The 20035-nt window shown below is 39.2% G+C and overlaps 1 protein-coding gene across 1 annotated transcript in view; it reads left to right on the forward strand.

Annotated features, from left to right (window-relative positions):
* LOC109916245 (serine/threonine-protein kinase 33-like) overlaps positions 1-19420 on the forward strand; it is an 85984-nt gene extending 66564 nt beyond the window's left edge. Inside the window, exons 6-13 of the mRNA XM_048610492.1 lie at positions 521-609; positions 6139-6232; positions 6340-6415; positions 8819-8931; positions 10567-10652; positions 14693-14887; positions 18341-18547; positions 19332-19420. Of these exons, the coding sequence (XP_048466449.1) occupies positions 521-609; positions 6139-6232; positions 6340-6415; positions 8819-8931; positions 10567-10652; positions 14693-14887; positions 18341-18520 (833 nt within the window). The 3' untranslated portion in view covers positions 18521-18547; positions 19332-19420. The remainder of the gene's footprint in view (positions 1-520; positions 610-6138; positions 6233-6339; positions 6416-8818; positions 8932-10566; positions 10653-14692; positions 14888-18340; positions 18548-19331) is intronic.
* Positions 19421-20035: the final 615 nt, after the last annotated feature.

Here is a 20035-nt window from a genome sequence, read left to right on the forward strand (position 1 = left end):
GTTTTATCTTCTGCCTCCAGCATTGGCAGTTCTTGCTATCTCTGTGATAGTTTTGTGACTGGCTTGCAGTGATGTCGCTGAATCCAAGGAAGTATTTATAGAAGCTTTGAACTTGTACCGTCGTCAGAATAAAACTAAGAGCACCCATTCAAGATTCCAGGCTCAGGAATCTCAAACAAACCAGACTAGTGAAATTTTGAAATTCAGTAAAATTAAAACATTGAGGATGAATCCATTATTCCAATGGGAGATAGCACCAGGGAAACTTTTCCAGTTATTAATTCCTTTGGTGCCTAGCGGTTACTCCCTACAGAGTTATGGAATGAATACTAGCAAATGAAAATACAATTGATTTATCTGGGCTTTGAGCAGTAGATTGCTAGGTCTTGAAATCTCAAACTTGACAGCATGTCCTGTCTGATTAGATATAGTCACATTGACATGAAAGCTGTGATAATTATTTTAGACTTACTCTATTCCTCAACACTCATTTATTTTAATTAAGTATCTTCTTTTAAAGATATTATTCACAGAGATCTGAAGCTGGAAAACATCCTGGTAAAAAGCAATAACAATGCAGATGATGAGGAACTAAAACTTAATATCAAAGTAAGTTTTACAAATGATGCACCCTCTGTTACCACTTATCATACATTGCAACCAGCAATTTGTATACTTATCCATCATTCCTTTAATTTTGTCCGTTATTCATCTCAACTCCTGTATTTGATAGCAAGTCCCTGGTTCTCATCAGTCTTGAGTTTCTCCTGAATTCCTTATTGGATCCATTAGGGATTCCCTTATGATTCTGACCTTTTGTTATGGACTTGCTCACGGGTGGAACCATCTTCTCTACATCTACCCTTTAATTCTGAGTGACTTTATTTGGATCAATTTACTCATAGAGTCATGAAGTCATACAGCACGGAAACAAACCCTTCGATCCAACCAGTTCATGCCGAACATAATCCCAAACTAAACTTGTCCCATATCCCTCCAAACTTTCTTTATTCATTCATGGGAGGAGGGTGTTGCTGGCTAGGACAGCATTTATTGCCCATCCCTAATTGCCCAGAGGGCAGTTATGAGTCAACCACATTGCTGTAAGTCTGGAATCACATGAAGGCTAGACCAGGTAAGGATGGCAGTTTCCTTCCCTGAAGGCCATTTGTGAACCAGACGGGTTTTTCCCGACAATTGATATTGAATAGATATTTATTGAATTCAAATTCCATCATCTGCTGCGGTGAGATTTGAACCCAGGTCCCCAGAACATTACGTGTGTTTTTGTATTAACAGTCCAGCAATAATACCACTAGGCTATTGCTTCCCCTTAAATGTTTTAAAGGTGCTCAATTCTGGATACTTGTCTGTATCATGGAAGAGGGCATAACTATGAAACTGGTTTACAGTGTGTAGCCTTAGTCCTACTCTGGACTTGTACTTGCATCCAGTGATTTTCTAGAACAGAGAGCTTCTGTCTTCATAAATCACTAGCTGCTGTAGTGAAGTGATTATTGACAAAATTGTATTCAGCTGAAAGCTTTATTAGTTCATAGATACTCCACTAATTCTGTTCTCCTGGAACAGCACAAATAACTTCATTATGGACTCAATTCACTGGCTAGCTTCAATATCAAAACCAAAAGATACATTTTTTTCCTGACAGAATTTAACTCAGAGTTCCTCTTCAGAGTTCATTAGTTTTTTTTTTAAGTTTTTATATTTCCTTCCTGGAACTCTCTAATTATGGTGACGAAAAGAGATATTTAACAGAGTCAACCAATAGGTTAAGCCTCTTATCTATGGAAATGATTGAAAGTTTATGATGCAGAAAGAAAACAATTTTCCGATTTGAGTCTGTGCTGGTCATACCCAGTCTAATTTTCATCTTCCTGCAGTAGGTCCATGGTCCTGCAGATCATGGCTATTCAAATAGACAAACAATTACTTTTTAAATGTCGTGAGTGTTTCAGCATCTACCACTTTTGCAATCGGTGAGTTCTGAGCCTTAACCACTTCTAGGCGAAAAATGATCTCCTCTCCTCCAAAACACTCTTATATCCGTGCTCCCTGGTATTTAGCCACTCTGCATTGTATTAATCTCAAAAAGGTAGCTAGATTATATCACAGTATGTGACACTCTAGAATAAAATGTCTCATTCTCTGAACAGTCAGTCAGTTAGCCAGTTAGTAACTCTGTATGTAATGTACTAGTGATATAAATAAAGATATAACTCAGACAACATACAAATCTAAGATGTCATATCAGCATATGTAGCTTATTGTTAATTAATTTCCAGATATCTGTCTCAATAAGGACACAGGTGCCTGCAGTATATGTTACACAAGCTAACAAATAGAAAAGAACATTACATAGTTGCAGCAAGTAGATGTTACAAGATTGGGTGATAACAAGTGAGCACCAGAAACCAGCTACAACAAGTCAGTACCAAAGACTAGAAGGTGATAATATAAATGGCAGTTGTGAGAATTATTTAGTTAACTGTCACCTGTCATCTGTCTGAGTTCAAATCTGCAATTCATATCTAGCAATCAATGCTGTAGACAACAACTGTACTGAAATATGATACTGTTAGCAGAGGAACAGTTGTCAATACTCTCTCCTTCTTTTAAGAAAAAGCACAAAGCCACAGTATGTCCAATTTAAAAAAAAAATCCTGGAAGGAAGCGCAACCAAAACATTAGACAAAAACATCATGCTATTTTTTGCTCAAGCTTATCTGTACCTAGTTGTCAGTAGATTCTGCTATTCTGTCTTTTTGGAAATGGTATAAAAGCAGTAAAAGGCATGCATTACTTCACTCCATTACTTGCATGGAACCAAAGCAACATCCAGGCACTGCTCAGCTAGTTCTTTCAAAATAAAAGGAGAAATCCGCAACAAGGAGAGAAGTGGAGGGTTTCAGTTATAAAAAAGGATGGATAGGCTGGGACTTTTTTTCACTGGCGTGTAGGAGGTTGAGAGGTGACCTTATAGTGGTTTATAAAGTCATGACGGGTATAGATAGGGTTAATGGTAGGTGTCTTTTCCCTGGGATGGAGGATTTCAAGACAAGGTGACATATTTTTAAGGGGGGAGGGCAGAAATTTTAAAAAGACATGAGGGGCAACTTTTTTACAAGATGGTGGTGTGCATGTAGAATGAACATCCTGAGGAAGTGGTGAATGTGGTCAAGTTACAACATTTAAAAGACACTTAGATAAGTACATGAATAGGAAAGGTTTGGAGGGATATGAGCCAGGAGTAGGCAGGTGGGAATAGTTTAGTTTGGAATTGTGTTTGGCATGGACTTGTTGGACTGAAGGATCTCTTTCCGCGCTGTCTGACTCAATGACTCCATGACTCTAATAACATCATTACACTGCAATACAGATTCTTTTTGTACTGACACTCTTAAAGAGCAAATGCTGCAGAGTAAGAACAGAAAGCAAATATCTGATCATGGATTGGCACTCCAGTGGCATCTTGTCAGAACTTCAGTTATTGAAAGAAAGAACAAATCTCCATAGACCAAAGGCTGTTAAAGAAAGATGGGCAGTCAAACTTCTTATCACATTGAGAAATGAAGGATAAGTAAAATGAAAACCCTGATATTTTTTGCGATAGCTGCAAGGATCTTGTCACAGCTTCCCAATTTTTACACGATCAGCTTAAAATCCAAATCAACTTCAGGGTACATAGGCTTATGTTCATTTTATATTGACAGCAGGCAATGAAACAATCAACCAATTCATAGACAGATATTGATTCACCAAAGCTAACATAACTGAAAGGCTTATGGAATGGTCACTGCCTCTGACCCTGAAAGGCCCTGCTTTGCAAACTTAAAGATTATTACATTGGCACAAGAAGAAGAATGCAGGCTCAAAGTAAATGTAGCAGGACAGCAACACTGATAGGTCCTCCAGTCTGCAACACTATTGCAGCTGCCAATAGGTTCAGCAACACAGTCAAATCCTGTAAGAGATGTGGGCTGTTTTACCCACCAAAATATTGCCCAGCATTTCATATGCAAGTTCCTGTTCCACAAGAAGTAAACTAAAATATACAAGAAGTCCATGTCCTCGGAGAAACCTGAATTGCAACACTTCACTGTACACCAATATTTGAAGACAAACCAACAAAAGAAAAATGTCAAAGGCATTTCTAAACTTCTTTTCATTGCATGCAAGCAATTCCAAGAGTTAACTGTAATGATACAGCCTACAGACTCCAGTCAGACTGTACACGTGCTTAATCTGACACACCGCATGGATGCTGTCAAAAAAAATGAAGCCTTTACCTCCATCCAAGTGACATATGCTAAAAGAAAAAGGCAATGTGAGCTATATGCCAAAATTGACAGTTGTACAAATGTAAACATCATCCCTTTATGCATTTTTCATGAAAAGTACTCAAGAAACTGGCAGAGTGTTATGCAGTCCACACATCATAAACTAACAGCTTACAATGAGACTGACATCTCTTGCATTGGCATTATCCATCTTAAATGTTGATAAGGCTCCTTGTGATGGACACCAGAAATGTTTTACATCATTGATACAGCAGGACCTTCCATCATTGGTCTACCAGCATGCATGGTTGAAAGTATTATTATCATCAATAGGGTAATGAACTCATCAGTTCCAACACCAAAGATTCCATACCGTAACATCAAATCTATCCTTGACTTGACTAGACTCTTTAATTCCATTAGCAACTTTAAAACACCTTTAATCTTTAAAGAGATGCAGTGTTACATCTGAAAGATGTACAGCCCAGCATCAACACTCCTCGTAAGTACATTCAGGATCATAATGGTACAAAACAACATCATTTGCAAAGTTGAGCACTAATTGATTGGTGCAATGATTTTACTTTTGCTTTGAAGAAAGATGGCACTATATGAGTATGTTTAATTTCAATGCATCTGAACATTGAACTAAAAAGATACTCAATCAACATTCCTACCTGGAAAAGCTTAATCCCAAATTCTTAGAACCAAGCATTTTCCCATGCTTGAATCAGGATATTGGCTCCTACATCTTTGCTCAGCAACTGGGAGATACAACTTTTAGAACACACTTCAAATAGATACCATTTTATCAGATTATCATTTGGATTATCTGTGAGGGAGGATAAATTCCAAAAGCATATGGATTACATTTACCAACTTGTTTCTGTATTCCAAATGCTTTTGCAGTTCTCTGGAACACTAAATATGAGCAGAACACTAACATTTCTTCAGAAGGGTCACTGACGAAGGGTCACTGGACTTGAAATATTAATTCTATGTTCTATTTGCCAGACCTACTGAGATTTTCCAGGAATTTCTGTTTTTGTTTCAGATTTCCAGCATCCGCAGTTCTTTCAGGTTTTTGTTTCAGAACAGGTTTCCTTATTCTTCAAAGGAAAAGGGGAGTGTTGTGTTATTGCACAGATCTCAGAAAGGTACTATACCTTTAAGGCAGCAGGATGATATTAAGATGTGATGTTTTAGTCTAAAAAGTCTTCATCTTACTTTTTGCACAACCATTCTTTTAAATAGTCAGTTTAACATTAACTTTCTTGATAATGCTATAAATATTGACCAGCCATTCCAATTCTGATCACAAAGTAAATTTTAAAAAAACTGCAGACACTGGAGATATGAAACAAACAACCCAGAAAGTGCTGGAAAAACTCAGCAGGTCTGCCAGCATCTGTGGAGAGAAAAACAAAGTTAGCATTTATGAGTCTCTGGCCTTGAAATGTTAAACTCTGGTTTTCACTCTACAGATGCTGCCACACTTCCTGAGTTTCTCCAGCACTCTCTGGCTGTGTCTGTTCCAATTCTGATCATCACTGATCTAATCACACCATGTTTCCCCTTTGCTGGAAAGTCTGCACGGTAGATTCCAAGTAATGACATGATTGAGTTCAATAGGAGAGTAGCCTTCTGATACTAATTGTCCTGCCTCACATATGAAGAATAGTGGCTGATAGTGCTATAGGCCAGAATGAGACACGCCAGAGATGAACTCCCACAGGGTGAAGTATGAGAAGGATGGGAGGCCATATACTCTTCAGTGAGTCTCTGCCTTTAGGAAGAGAACATGCTATTATTGAAAATACATTTGCTTCTCTGTTCCCAGGTGACAGACTTTGGCTTGTCTGTGCTGAAGGATGGTGCAGGTGTTGGCAGTGAATCGATGTTACAGGACACATGTGGTACACCTTTATACATGGGTAAGCAGCACATAATGTGCTCAGGCTAAGCAATGGAAAAGGAAATTGAAAAGTAGAACTTTTGTTTCTCCATTTACATTTCTAATCCTTTTCTCATTATTTGACAGCCCCAGAGATAATCAATAACTATGACTACAGCCAGCAGTGTGACCTATGGAGCATTGGAATCATCATGTATATCTTGTATGTACTTATTCCATTGCTTTTTAGGATTTTCTAACTGTTTTCTTCCCACAAAAACCTATGTGCAGCCTTATACATGTGCATAATTGGCTTATTGGCGGGAGACAGAGAGTGGTGGTGGAGGATTGCTCTTCGGACTGGAGGCCTGTCATCAGCGGTGTTCCGGGTCCTTTTTTTATCATTTATATAGATGATTTGAACGAGAATATAGAGGACACGGTTAGTAATTTGTGGACAACACCAAAATTGGTAGTAAAGTAGATAGTGAAGAAGGTTAGGATGGGACTTCTTTCACTACAGTATGGCAGGTTGAGGAGACATTATAGAAGTCTATAAAATAATGAGGGGTATAGATAGAGTTAATGGCAGTTGTGTTTTCCCTAGAATGGGGTATTTCAAGACTAGGGGACACAGTTTTAAGGTGAGACGAGAGAGATTTAAAAAAGACACGAGGGGCAAATGTTTTACATAGAGGATGGTTCACGTGTGGAATAAACTTCCTGAGGAAGTGGTGGATGGGGATACAATTTTAATGTTTAAAAGATACTTGGAAAAGTACATCAATAGAAAAGGTTGCGATTGTCGTACCAGACCATAGGGCTGCTCTGTCATTAGAGAAAGATGACTGGTGGTGATTTAACTTGAGGGCCACCATACCACTAGGAGAGGGGAAAAGGTTGAGAAAGCGATTCCTTCACATTAACCTCAGTTGGTGTGGGAATTGCACCCATGGTTTCAGCATCACTCTGCTTCACAAACCAACTGCCAAGCCAACTAAGCTAAACCAACTTCCTCATGGAGGTAGGAGGCAAGAGGCAGACATTGGTCCTAGAGAGGGATTTTCAGTTTAATATACATATTAACACTTCCTAGAGATGAGGACCCATGAAAACACAAGCAAGGACATAAGAAGCTGCAGCTCCTATATGTGGTTACGTTGAAACAGCATAAAACAATTAAGGATCTAAAAAGTATCCATTTATAGTGAATTATTTTAAATTATTCTCTTCTACACTGGAGACTTCTTTGGAGTTAAGACATCTATTTGTTAATTCACAGTGATCACTCCAATAGTGCCTGACATTGGGCTCCAGCTAGGACAGGCCAGTGACCTTGAGCAGCTACTGTCAACATTGATCTCTCGGCCTCCCATTTCTTTTAGTCTTCCTGCACATGGTTATCTTTGTCACCTACACAAATTCTGTCTTTGTCAATAGACAGAAAGTACCAGTCCCCTTGTTCAAATGGGAACACATCATTGAATGTGTCATTCAAGGTGAGGCAATGGCCTAATGGTATTATTGCTGGACTGTTAATCCAGAGACCCAGATAATGTTCTGGGGACCCAGGCTCGAATCCTGCCATGGCAGATGATGGAATTTGAATTAAATAAAATATCTGGAATGAATTGATTGTCGGAAAAACCTATCTGGTTCACTAATGCCCTTTAGGGAAGGAAACTGCCATCCTTACCTGGTCTAGCCTACATGTAATTCCAGACTTACAGCAATGTGGTTGAATCATAACTGCCCTCAGGGCAATTAGGGATGGGCAATAAATGCTGGCCTAGCCAGCAACACCCTCATCCTATGAATGTATAAAGAAAGTTTGGAGGGATATGGAACTGGTTTAGTTTGGGATTATGTTCAGCATGAACTGTTTGGATCGAAGGGTTTGTTTCCGTGTTGTATGACTTTATGAGTAAATTGATCCAAATAAAGTCACTCAGAATTAAAGGTAAATGTAGAGAAGATGGTTCCACCCGTGAGCTAGTCCAAAACAAACGGCCAGAATCATAAGGGAGTCCCTAATCGATCCAATAAGGAATTCAGGAGAAACTCAAGGCCGGTGAGAACCAGGGACTTGCTATCAAATGCAGGAATTGAGATGAATAACAGACAAAATTAAAGGAATGATGGATAAGTATATGAGGGTTAAATAAATAGTGTTTCGGTTGGATGAAGTAAGGTGGTAGGAGACCCTTGAAGGGCAGGATCTTTGCATTGATCAGTTGACCTGTTACTGTGCTGTAAAATTCTATGTAAAAATAAGTGCTAAATTAATCTTAGCAATTGTCATTCCCCACACTGGCAGTCAAAGACTTTTAATTTCTGAGCAATCACAGAAAGGTTTTGCACAGGCATACAGCAGGCTTCATAATTTTTAAACAATCCAGTGTTGGTTTGTACATCATCAGCAGCACTTTGGAGATTTGTATTTGATAATTACCAATGTTCCATTGCCAGTATTGTCTTCCTAGAGCTAACACCCCAAAGGGAGATGTTGATCAGGACATTACACCTATGTATCTAAAATAAATGTCCAAATAGTCTTCGCACTAGTGCATGATTCTCAGCAAATTGAAAATCTAAGAATGATTTCTTACTTTGTTTTGTCTTACAGGCTGTGTGGTCAAGCTCCTTTTACAGCTACAACTTCAGAAAAATTATATGAGGAAATTACAAAAGGGGAACTAGATTTTTCTCATTCATCTCTGAAGTCTATTAGTGAGAGTGGTAAGATCCTTAAGTACAGTGAAATGTGACAAGAGAGGGAATTAATCTGAATTTTCCAAATGGTTTGAGAACGTATTCTGTTTTTGTCCTGCATTTTGGTTGAACTTTAGCTTAATATTTCTTAGCTTTTAAAAATTGTCAGGGGTATGCAAGAAATTCAAAAGTACCTGCAAACATCAACATGTGTTTGGTTAGCTCATTACCTTGTGACACCACACAATTCAAGTACAAAACTTGTTAAGAGTTGAGTCTCATTAAGAACTGTATTAAATTCAGAAAGGTGTCAAAGACTATGAAGTTTTAGTTAATAGTTAGAAGGTAATCTATCTCAATCCATCTACCACCTTAGAAACAGGAGTTTGCAACGGAACCTTTGAAGAGAAAACAATCTGGAACTTCTTAAAAACAGCTATTTCAGGAAAATAAGAAGAAAAATAACTTACTTAGTGTTAGCACAGAGTTGTGAATTTCTATTTTCTAAGAAGCTAGAAAAACCGAAATACTAGTGCTAATGTTTATACTTTGTTATTGTTATTGTGTTGTTTATTGACAACTTTAATAAGTTTCTTTGGCATTAACACCTAAATAAATACTAGAGAGAATGATATCTGCTACCTTGTGAAGGTCAGGTCAAGCCTCCATTGTCTTACCAGACCATAGGGCTGCTCTGTCATTAGAGAGAGATGACTGGTGGTGATTTAACTTGAGGGCCACCATACCCCTAGGAGAGGGGAAAAGGTTGAGAAAGCGATTCCTTCACATTAACCTCAGTTGGTGTGGGAATTGCACCCATGGTTTCAGCATCACTCTGCTTCACAAACCAACCACCAAGCCAACTAAGCTGAACCAACTCCCTCATGGAGGTAGGAGGCAAGAGGCAGACATTGGTCCTAGAGAGGGATTTTCAGTTTAATATACATATTAACACTTCCTAGAGATGAGGACCCATGAAAACACACGCAAGGACATAAGAAGCTGCAGCTCCTATATGTGGTTACGTTGAAACAGCATAAAACAGTTAAGGATCTAAAAAGAATCTATTTATAGTGAATTATTTTAAATTATTCTCTTTTATACTGGTGACTTCTTTGGAGTTAAGATATCTATTTGTTAACTCACAGTGATCACTCCAATAGTGCCCGACGTTGGGCTCCAGCTAGGACAGGCCAGTGATCTTGAGCAGCTACTGTCTACACTGATCTCTCGGCCTCACATTTCTTTCAGTCTTCCTGCACATGGTTATCTTTGTCACCTACACAAATTCTCTCTTTGTCAATAGACAGAAAGTACCAGTCCCCTCGTTCAAATTTGAACTCATCTTTGAATGTGTGTCCTTCAATAATAGACCAACTCTCCATACTTTTTAAGCATGCCAAGTGTCAGCCTATTGACTATAATATGAGAGTTATGATGTGAAGGTGTACAGAGCAAGGAACATATTGCTCTGTTGTTGGGTCTCCTGTGAGCCAATCCTTTAAATAGAGATGTGATACCAAACATTCAGGTACAATATTTCCTTATTGTAATTCTGCTGCTTCACATGACTGAACTCTATTAGTATACCAGAGTGAGTCTTCTGCTGGAATACAGTACAATGGAAATATTGCATTGTGTTTTCTATATTCTTTTTAACAGCTTACTCAGTGTTGAAAGGCCTTCTTATAGTGGATCCAGCCCACAGAATGACAGCCAGCGAATTGCTAAATCACCATTGGATAACTGTGAGTAATTATTAATTAAATACTTTGAAAATTTAGGCTTAGCACCTTCACAGATAAGTAAAGATTTCACTCGTGATCGAACTTCGTGCATTCAAATTGTCTGTATTTGTTCTGCATTTGTATGTTTTGGCTCCAATTTGGGCATACACATTTTGGATTTGGATTCCAACAGTGACGTAAATATATCTGTATGCATATATACCTCGACCCATGAGAATAACATCAGTTGTGTATGGAAGTAGATTGCACTGGCATGTTGTAATTGGACTACATTCAATTCCTTTTTGAAATGGGTAGAATGGTTTTGTTTGCAGAACATGTTGCCTATGTTATACAATGACAAACAAATCATGAATAAGATGATCAAAATGAAGGTGTGCATTGTAATTTTAACAAGCAAAACATATTCAAATTATGCTTCTGAATATAACAGTGCAGAGGAATAGCCTGCCATCAAATAGCCTGGTAGAAAACCATTTATTCTCACAAAATCTTTCACAAAACAGTTTCTTTAACTCCCAAAAACTTTTGAAGTATATTGAAATCTCAAAAACTCATTTGGACAAACTGCTAAACCACAGCATTAAATAATTTCAGAGAACTGTTTTACATAAGATGTGGGCACAGACCTCAATGAATACTTGTGTCAATCTTCACATTGGAAAAGGGAAATGCAGGTATAGACATTGCGGGATGGGTTGGGGGTTGGGGAGCTGTGAAATATTAGAAGAAGTTACTATAAATTGAGAGGAACTACTAATGGGCTCAGCTGCCTTAAAAGTGGATAAATCCACAGGCCTAGATGACACATATCCCAAGCTGCTGAGAGAGGAAATATCAAGCACCTTTGCAATTTGGTCTGCCCAAAATTTTTGGCCTTCCAGGACAAGGAGTTGACCCCAACCGAGTGACACATTCCCAGGTCCAGGACCACATGCTGAGGGACGCACTAAAACTTGGGGCAGCTGTTGCCAAATCGCACTTGGAAAAGACCACTGTCTGAGGTCTCCCTGCTGAAATTAAATGGGATCTGTTCAGTTATTAGACCGCCCAGTGCCTCGAATACATGTAAATATAGTTTTGCACAAGTAAGAGATGCTTTTGGAGTTTGACTCTATCCGAACAAACCAATGTTTGTTTGTTTCCCTGATATGCTACTATGTAGAACCAAACTACATTTGTAACTATGTATATATTGTTGCGAGGTTGGGTAGAGTGCTTGTGGATTGGGAAGCAGGAAGTTAAAATATGGTTTTTGTAAAACGTTAAGGGGGAAAACATTGCGTGGTCCCTTTAAAAGATGATGTGCTTTTTCTATTCTTAGAGATGTAAAATGAATGTCTGTGAGCAGCAGTTGAAAGTTTGCAAGTACACAGAGAGCACCCAAATAGAAACATTTGTATTGAAAGGCCATACAGTTAGCAGACCAAGCAGCAATTTTGTTTTGTTACCAAGACAACAAGTTTTGAATTTAGCCAATCAATTTGAACCAGGCACTTAGGCACCAAAACCAATTAAATTTAAATTTGACGGTTTTGACAACAGAGGAATAATCCTATTATAAGAAATTGATATGTCATCAAAGGTATAAAAGAAGGGGACAGTTGGACAAAGAGCAGAAAGCTAACTGCCATCTACTGGAGTTAACAGCCCTCAGCTCACAAGAGAGAATCATTGAGGTTGGTTGACTCGCCGAGCTGGTTTGTTGTTCCATAGACGTTTCGTTACCGTGCTTGGTAACATCCACTGAGGATGTTACCAAGCACAGTAACGAAACGTCTGCAGAACAACAAACCAGCTTGGTGAGCCAACCAACCTCAACACCCACAACCCGAGCTACAAATTTATTCCAAAACCTTAGAGAATCATTGACTCTCACAGTCTTCTCCAGGTCTTAGAGAAAGCACCATCTAAAAACAAAGGTACCAACAGCACAACTAGTTATTATTCCTGACAGATTATTCAATGGAGAAGGCATTCCTGGCAGAACATTCGATGGAAAAAGCACAGAACATTCTGGAAGACATTCAACCTAGCCATAATTTTGAGACTAAATTCTATATTATTTTGTATAAGTGGGACTTGTATTTATTGGAAAAGCATATCATTAGAATCTTGCTTTATTCGGGAATAGTTAGTAGTTATAAGGGATTTATATGGTTTGTTAATAGTTCAGTTAATTTGTTCACTGTTAAAGTTAGATAAATTGTTACTTGTTGATTGTACAGTGAGTGTCAGGTTTTTTTTTTACTTAACCACAAAGTTGCTGAAGAGCAGGTTTATACCCCTTTTCACACTCACTTTTACAGATTATAGGGCAAGGTGCTCCTCTTTGGGTGTTTTGGTGTTAGTTCTCAGAGTGGGGTCTACCTCCACTTCATAACAATTCAAGTCTTTTTTATGAATAAAGTATATTCTTGAAATTTAAAAAAAAATTCAAATCCTCCCTGGCTACATATGAGATGTCAGAGGACTGGAGGATTGCTAGCATCGTCCATTATTAAAAAAAAAGAAGGAAGGGATCGACCAGGAAATTAAATGGCAGTCAGCCTAACCCCAGTGTTAGGAAAGTTATTAGAAAGAATTCTGAGTGATAGAATAGATCTACACCTGGGAAGACACAAATTAGTCAGCGGTAGTTGTTTGACAACTTTGATCAAATGCTTGAGGGTGAGTAATGTATTCGGTGTGGTCTATGTGGAATTTGGCAAGAGTTTTAGTTAAGGACTCTCATGGCAAACTGGTCAAGAAAGTAAGAGCCCATGGGATCCAACAAAAGTGGCATGATGGATCCAAAACTGACTGAGAAACAGGAAGCAGAGGGTGATGGTAGAGAGATGTTTCTGTGACTGGAAATCTGCTTCCAGTGCGTTTCCACATGGCTTGTTGCTGGGGCTCTTGTGGTGTACATTCATGATTTGGAATTAAATGAAAGGAGTATTGTCAAGAAGTATGTGAATGACATGAAAATAGTAGGGTGATAAATAGTAAGGAAGATAATTGTAAACTGTAGGAGCATATCAATGGACTGGTCAGCTGGGCAGAGCAATGGCAAATGGAATTCAACCCAGAAAAGTGTGAAGGAATGCACTTGGCAGGTCTAACAAAACAAGGGATCATGTTATGAATCATATGACCCTGGAAAGTACTGAACATCAGAGACATCTTGGTGTGTATATTCACAGATCCTTGAGGGTAGCAGGATAGGATAGATAAGCTGCTTAAGAAAGCATATGGGATACTTGCCTTTAATGGTTGTGGCATAGAATACAGGAGCAAGGAGGATCACGGTTATGCTGAACAGTATAAAATGCTGGTTAGGTCACATCTGGAGTTCTGCATGCAGTTCTGGTCACGACATTGTAGAAAGATGTGATTGCATTACAGAGGGTGAAAGGGAGATGCTGTCTGGGATGGCGGGTCTGAGCTATGAAGAAAGATTGGATAGGCTGGGGTTGTTTCCCTTAGAGGAGGGAATATTGAGAGGGCTCTGTAAGATTATGAGGGGCATCGCTAGAGTGGATGGGAAGGCACTTTTTCCATTAGTAGATGGGCCAGTAACTAGGAGGCATAGATTTAAGATAAGAAGTGGAAGGAGAGTTGAGCAGAATTTGCTTTTCATCCAGAGGGTGGTGGGAGTCTGGATCTTATTGTCTGAAAAAGTGGTGAAGTCAGAAAGTCACATGACATTTCAGCAGTATTTTAATCATGCACTTGCATTGCTATGGCATCCAGGGCCAAGAGCCAGAAAGGCGGGATTAGAGTAGTATGAACATGATGGGCTGAATGGCTTCCTTCTGTGTTGAAAATGTCTGGGTCTCATAACAGCTGTTAATAATTCATGGCTGCTTTCAAGTCTGCAAGGTCTTTGAAATCTGTAGAGTATCAAATCGCCTTCTATAATCAATGTTGATACAAGAGGTATGCTAGTAGGGACTTGCAAAGAGTACCTTGCCGTCTTTGATCTGCTGCTGACAGCTCTGACAGCACTGCCAAATTAAGGAGTTTGACACTTTAGGTGTAATTTTGCATGTTTTCAGGGGGATGCCAGTAAGAGCAAACAGCCCAAAAATGTGTTGGAAATGATGAAACAGTGGAAACTAGGTAACAATAGCGACAATGAGGAAGAGGTGGTAAAAGAGAACGGAGTGAATGAGGATAATGACCTTACCCAAACAGAAGGAGAAATGAAGACTGACCTCAAGTCCAGCAAAGTGCTTTCACGTACTACAAAGGTACTGTTAAAAAAAAATCATTGTTCCATTGGCATTACCCTGGTGGACATTCTCAAGGAAGCACCTTACAGCTGCTCAGTAAATGAACAAATGGGAAGTTTAGGGACACAGGATTTTCTGTATCTAGGAAGATGTCACAAACAATAACAAGGTAGTGACTAGATATGATGACACCACAGGTAAGGGGCAGTGGATAAAAAGAGTAGCTTGAGAAACTGGGCTCTCCAGAAAGATTTGCAAGGCACCTTGTAACAAAGTCGTTCAAAATTATGAGGTGCTTTGCTCATAATTACCAAGGCATCTGCATGTAACAGGAAGACATTTACCATAAGAATAGGTGGAGATAATTTTAACTCTTGCTCCACTTTGCAGAAAATGAGTGAGGGCGAACCAGCAACCCGGTTTTGCAATTTTTAATTGATGCCACTCAGATGAAAGAACAACTTTTTATTTTCCTTTATTCATTCATGGAATGAGGGCATCGCTGACCAGGCAGCATCCATTGCCCATCCCTAACTGCCCAGAGTCAACCACATTGCTGTGGGTCTGGAGTCACATGTAGGCCAGACCAGGTAAGGATGGCAGTTTCCTTCCCTAAAGGACATTAGTGAACCAGATGGGTTTTTCCTGACAATTGACACATGTTCACGATTAGATTCTTAATTCCAGATTTTTAAAAATTGAATTCAAATTCCACCATCTGCCGTGCCAGGATTCGAACCTGGGTGCCCAGAACATTATCTGGGTCTCTGGATTAACAGTCCAGCGATAATTCCACTAGGCCTTTGCCTCCCTTGTAACTTGTATTTATTTCTACACACACATACACACACACATAAATATTACATTTGAGTCTTTTGTGATCTCAAGACATCTCGAAGTACCTTACAAACATTGCTATACTTTTGAGCTGTAGTCACTATTATAATGTAGAAATGTGGCAGCCAATTTTTAAGCAGCAAGCTCCCCAAACACCAACCATGGAGAGAGAACAAGCTAACGTTTTGAGTCTACTCAAAACATTAGCTTGCTCTTACTCCATGAATGTTGTCTGGTTTGTTGTGATCTCCAGCATTTGTTGTTTACAGTATAGATTCCAGCATCAGCTTGTAATTTGCTCGCCAAACACCAATAATGGTCAGATCATCCGATGGTGATTGAAGCATAAATTGTGGCTAAGACATTGCAAGATAAGACTCTCGATGTTCTTTGAAATAGTGACATTGTATTGCTTGCATCCATCTTACATCTAAGGCTTGGTTTGACATCTCATCTGAGAGACAGCCCCTCCAACAGTGCACTGGAGTGTCAGCCTAGTGTTTTGGGTTGAAATCACTGCAGTGCACCTTGAACCCACAATCCGATGACTCAATAGGCAACAGTGCTAGCAACTGAGATGTCGAACAGATTGTGCTGCCAGATATGTTGGTTGCTTCAGTTCATGTGTCTGAAACTACTTCAAGCAGCAAGCTAAACTCGGAACAATAATTCAGAGAGATGAAGCATGTGAAAGAGGCTGAAAATTAGCAAAATGAAAGCCAATAATTGAAGAAAGGAGCTCAATAATTCACAAAGCCAGGCATATAAATTTAAAGTTACATGGTAACAATTTTTTCTGTGCTATCCTCTGTTCTTGTTATCCAGTGAAAATTGGATTAGAAGTCTAATGTGATGATCTACCAGTTTACATCTGGTTTCTCTTGCAGGGCATTTTCTGCTACTTACAATAAACCCTTTAATCTAGATTTTAAAAATCTCTCAATTATTTGTCTGTTATCAGTAGGTAGTAATGTAACTAGGGAGATTTGGTGTTAGATATTATGGTTTGCCTTTTCTGGAATCATTAGAAAGGACAGAGGAGAAACCTAACACCTTCCTCCAATCCCAAAGTTCTGACAGGGAACCAGCTGGTGAGCTTGTCTTCAACTACTCATAGATGTACCTGCCTGTTTATTCAGTGCTACCTCAATTTGGTATTCTTCCACCTGAGGGAAATGATAGGAAAGGACTATCAATAAATTAATTGAAGCAACAAGAGCTTGCCTTTGACTGTAACACTTTATTATGATTAAACCTTTCTTTCTAAAAATGTTACAACTATTGTCGTTACTTCCAAAGTCATCTCGGCTCTATTTTATCGTTTGTTACTTATATCCGAGCCAATTATAATGATCAAGCAGTGAACAAAATTAGAGTGGAGTCTGTGCTTTTGTTTCATTTTAATTTCAATTTGTTCTCTGCGTAGGAGCAATTGAAATTTAACAACTGCTATGTCTCGGTGGATGACCAGAGTGTAAACATAACTGTTGGGATGCCTTCCTGTGAAGACCATTATTTCTTGAATCTAAGCCAGAAACCGTAGAGGGTCAATCTTACCTTTAACTTTTGTTTCCATATCTACAGCCTAGGATGCTTCCAAGCATTCAGTCTCTAAACAAGATTGCTAGCTAATATTGGATAAACAATTAACCTAGAGGTTATGGAAGTGGATTCAGAAACAGGAGGTCTTAAGGTCAAATACAATACACTGAGTGAGCTGGCAGCTGAAAAATATTAGGGACAATGCTTCCAGATGGTTACAAAAAACTCATACAGCTCCAGTGGTATCCCTAAGGATGGAAAACTGATAGACCTATTTGATCAGACCTCCTCATGACTGCACTCCTATATGATGTGGTTGACAAAATACCCTCAAAGCATTGGTATTATACATTTCAAACTTTGTTTTTGAAAGAAGGTAGGAACTATTTAAGAATTTTGCCAGTTATAGAGTCATATAACACCGAAACAGACCTTTCAGTCTAACTCGCCCATGCTGACCAAGTTTCCCAAACTAAACTGGGTGGCTCAGCGGTTAGCACTGCTGCCTCACAGCGCTAGGGACCTGGGTTTGATTCCACCCTCAGGCAACTCTCTGTGTGGAGTTTGCACATTCTCCTCCGTGTCTACGTGGGTTTCGTCCAGGTGCTCCGGTTTCCTCCCACATTCCAAAGCTGTGCAGGCTAGGTGGATTGGCCATGCTAAATTGCCCGTAGTGTCCAGGGTTGTGGAAGCTAGGTGGATTAGCCATGAGAAATGCGGGGATGGGTCTGCACGAGATGCTTTTTGGACAGTCATTGTGCACTCAATGGGCCGAATGGCCTGCTTCCAGACTGTAGGGATTCTATGAAACTAGTCTCCACTTGCCTGCGTTTGGGCCCATATCCCTCTTAGCCTTTCCCATTCAGGTACCTGTCCAAATGTCTTCTGAACATTATAAATGTACCTGCGTTTAGCACTTTCTCTGGCAGTTCATTCCACATACGAATCATGTGGAAAAAATAGCCCCTTGCATCCCTTTTAAATCTTTCACCTCTCATCTTAAAGCTGTGCCCTCCGGTGTTGAACTCCCCCACACCTTTGCTATTCACCTTATCTATGTCCCTGATGATTTGCGGTTTTGTGTGCTTTCAGCCATCAGGTGCAGGTGCAAGGCAAAAACGCCATTCGATTGATATTGCATCATTGCCAGCTACTTTTACATCGAAACGTCATCTGGCGTTCAATAGAAAAGGCCGACGAAAGTCAGAATCAGCAGCGAATGCAGGAATATTTAACAAAGTGACCACCCAGGCTTCTCTGCTGAAAAGATAACGTTTTGTCGAGGAGGCCCGTTATCAGGTAATCCGGAGAACAACAGAAGTCGGTTAAAACCATTGCAGGAGACAGAACTTTCAACCTTAAAATCAGCTCACAACACAATGTTTACTCAACTGGAATGTCAGTCCTGAAAAGAGAGCTCAGCATCCACTGCCAGATGAGGTGGCACTCACTTTTTCGTAAGCATGGTGGGGAGAGAGATAAAGAAAATACATTTGGATGCTGTACCTTTAAAGAAATTCTTCTCAGTCTGGTGCTTATACTGATTCCGAGCTGCACCCTTAGGTTGTTTTTATAGCCATTAGTAGATGCGGAAAAAGAGATTGCTATTTTCCACATTTCCACTGTTTGAAACATGCCCACATTACGATCCACAAACCAAAAGGTCATAAAATTCTGCAGATACCTGGAAATCCATTTTTAAATGGGTTGAATATGTGACAAACACTAAGCCTTTCCTCAATAGATGCTGACAGATTTTCTGCGTATTTCCACCTTGTGTTCCAAATCTTCCCCTGACGTCCAATTCGAGGGGAAGGCCTTATTAGACTTTTTGTTTTAATTTTACTCATGGGATGTGGGCCTTGAACTTATTGCCGTTCCCTAGTTGTCCTCAAGGAGGTGGTGGTGAGCTGTCCATGTGCTGTAGGTAGACCATAATGACATTCAGGAGGGAGTAATTAAAACTTAAATGTTTATTAAGTGTCTCACATTCTGTATTGTCGTTTCAGTACCTAATTCTCATTGTTTTTATGTTCCCCCTTTCTTCTCTCTGGCACCGTTGAAACCCTATTGATCTCCCCAGCTGCCAGCTCACAACCAGCTCTTCAAGTGTGAAATCTGCTTCTAACTCAGCATGAAGCCACCCCACAACTGAAAGGAATAATTATTCTCTGTTGCAACTTGTCTTCTTATTTTGGAAAGCAACTGTTCAATGAAACAATGTTTTATTTACTGTTAATCTTATTTGGCATTGCGATTCCAGTCACACTTAAGCAATTGACATCCTGAAAATATGTTACAATTAGAGGAACTAAAATGGTGACTTAATCTACAATTGTGTGCCGCATTGCACAATTTAAAGCAATATCACTATTAAATGGAAAGAAAATTAAAAGGATGTTGTTAGGTTTTTGTTATTAATTTGAAATTGTGTTTTAGATATGAAAACCCTCTGCACGAAATAGAATCAGTCGCGTGTTTGAGTTTTGGAATAGCTGAAGGACAAGGGAAGGATGAAAGAGATTTAAACAGCATTTCATTATTCCCTTAGGTTTCCCCAAAATTCTTCACAGTCAATCATTTTTGAAGTGCAATCACAGTTATATAGATAAACAAAGTATTCAATTTGTACCATATCAAATGATGAACGAATAGATGCTAGAAGGTCAGGTTTTTCTCTGCAGAACATCTGCCCATTAGCAATACTTGTCCATCTGAGTTTCACACTTTTGTTTGCCAGGTTGTTGAAAGCACAAGTCAATATTATCACAAAGGCAGAAACCAGGA

This window comes from Rhincodon typus, chromosome 22 (assembly GCF_021869965.1).
Source record: "Rhincodon typus isolate 14 chromosome 22, sRhiTyp1.1, whole genome shotgun sequence".
NCBI classification, from domain to species: Eukaryota; Metazoa; Chordata; class Chondrichthyes; order Orectolobiformes; family Rhincodontidae; genus Rhincodon; species Rhincodon typus.